This window comes from Babylonia areolata, chromosome 15, assembly GCF_041734735.1.
Source record: "Babylonia areolata isolate BAREFJ2019XMU chromosome 15, ASM4173473v1, whole genome shotgun sequence".
Lineage (NCBI taxonomy): Eukaryota > Metazoa > Mollusca > Gastropoda > Neogastropoda > Buccinidae > Babylonia > Babylonia areolata.
The window spans coordinates 27,347,970-27,350,469 of NC_134890.1; the positions used below are offsets into that span (position 1 = coordinate 27,347,970).

A 2,500-nucleotide genomic window follows, 5' to 3' on the forward strand; every position below is an offset into this window, starting at 1 on the left:
ACTACTACTACGTTCTTCCCTCCCTTGAACAAAAAAGAAAACCCACAACACCCCGTCCTCACCAGGTTGAGCTCCTTGCTAAGGTTAGCAGTGTGAGCCACGCCGAAAGGTTTGTGGATGGTCTTCACCATCACCACCTGGCCATTGTAGTAGTACAGGCCCTCCGTCTTCTGCACCGTGGACCTCAGGGAGTCAGTGGACTCTATGGAGATCCGAGACCCCCCGAACCCGTCCTCCTGGCTACTGAGCGTCTGTCCACATGTAACAGGGTGAAATTATTCTCTTTGCCCCGCAGAGAGAGAGAGAGAGAGAGAGAGAGAGAGAGAGAGAGAGAACGTTTATGACCCGTGTTAGCTTTTGCATCATAACTTCACGTGCAAAATAATAATCATGTAGGGTGGATGTGCTGCATCTTGATATGTTTTTACGAAGTGAGTTCTCCTACCCTTTCCTTGTAGAACCAATAATATCATCAGTTCTCAGTTAGCTTTAAAAGAGAACAGGCAACAGCAGTGTGTGCGCGGGCCTCTGTCAACCTGATAGGGGTCATCATTTACTTACTTATTTCCCTCCTTTCACGAGGACAGTCCCTTGCCCTTTAACCCCCACTCTCCTGTTCCCTTTACCCAAGTCCCGATATGTTCCCCGTCTTGTCCTCAATAAAGCCTTGAAGAAAACTGGTGCTGACGTGGTGAGAGAACCCTGCCCAACCGGCTACACACAACCGTAGGAGGGAAAGGATGCATGAGTCACTGACTGGTTGTGGATTGGTTTAGAGAACGAAATCAAGAATGCCACAGTCCAGCCCACTAGTGGCTGTGCTGAACAGAACACTGCAGGACAACAGTACAGTGTAGTACAGTTCATTGGCATTACAATACCGTATGGAACAACTTATTATCTTTTGCATCTCATTCCAGCTCGTGTTCTTTTATATTTCTAAACTGCAGCCAGTTCATGGACAATAACCAGTCTGAGTCACGGTTATAAAGCTTTGCTTGTTGTGCTCCGACTCATGTGTAATACAGCTGCTTTGGTGATGTTTCTGTGGAATAAAAATTTGTTTAAAACAACAACACAATGCACTTTGCACAATGCAGTACAGAAAAGTACAGTACAGTACAGTACAGTACAGTACAGCGCAGATCAGTGCAGTGCAGTGCAGTGCAGTACAGTACAGTACAGCACACAAAAGCACAGTACAGCAGAACACAGCACAACACAGCACAGCACACACAGCACAGCACAACACAACACAGCACAGCACACACAACACAGCACAGCACAGCACAGCACAACACGGCACAGCACAACACGGCACAACACAACACAGCACAGCACACACAACACAGCACAACACAACACAGCACAGCACAGCACAGCACAGCACAACACAGCACAGCACAGCACAGCACAGCACAGCACAGCACAGCACAGCACAACACAGCACAGCACAACACGGCACAGCACAACACGGCACAGCACAGCACAACACAGCACAGCACAACATAACATTACATAACATAACATGACATATAATAACACAGGACAACACAGCACAGCACAGCACAGCACAACACAGCACAGCACAACACAGCACAGCACAACACAGCACAGCACAACACAGCACAGCACAGCACAGCACAACACAGAACAGCACAGCACAACACGGCACAGCACAGCACAACACAGCACAGCACAACATAACATTACATAACATAACATGACATAGAATAACACAGGACAGCACAGCACAGCACAGCACAGCACAACACAGCACAACATAACATTACATAATATAACATGACATAATATAAAATAACATAACATAGAATAACACAGGACAACACAGCAAAGCACAGCACAGAACGAAACAACGTACAAAAACACAGCAGTACAATACAGTAAGGCAGGCCTCCGACACATTAGAGAACCGAACCGAGTAAGACCAAACCAGAACAGAACAGACCAGAACACTGTACGACTATCGTCACCTAAACCAGAACAAAACAGACCAAATCAGTATGCAACCGACTATTGCCAACCAATCCAAAACAGTATATAATACAACAGACCAACACAGTATTGTATTGTGTTGTATTACTCTTTTTCGTCACAACAGATTTCTCTGCGTTAAATTAGGGCTGCTCTTCCCAGGGAGAGCGCGTCGCTACACTGAGAGCGCCACTATTTTTTTTTTTTTTCTCCTTCCTGCAGTGTTTTATGTTTTCCTATCGAAGTGGATTTTTCTACAGAATATTGCCAGGGACAACCCTTTTGTTGCCGTGGGTTCTTTTACGTGCGCTAAAGAACATGCCAAAAAACAGTACACATCAGACTATTGCCAACCAAGTGAAACAGCACAGAACATGCCAAAAACGGTACACGACAAACTATTGCCAACCGATCCAAAACAGATCAGACCAAAACGGTACAGAGACTACTGCGAACCAATCCAAATCAGAACAGAACACAAAAAACCCCAAGCAAACAGACTATT

At 45.8% G+C, this 2,500-nt stretch overlaps 1 protein-coding gene across 1 annotated transcript in view; it reads right to left on the reverse strand.

The window, feature by feature from the left end:
• Positions 1-2,500, reverse strand: part of LOC143290242 (atrial natriuretic peptide receptor 2-like) — a 54,789-nt gene that overhangs the window by 29,587 nt on the left and 22,702 nt on the right. The window contains exon 11 of the mRNA XM_076599581.1: positions 63-251. Coding sequence (XP_076455696.1) covers positions 63-251 — 189 coding nt within the window. The remainder of the gene's footprint in view (positions 1-62; positions 252-2,500) is intronic.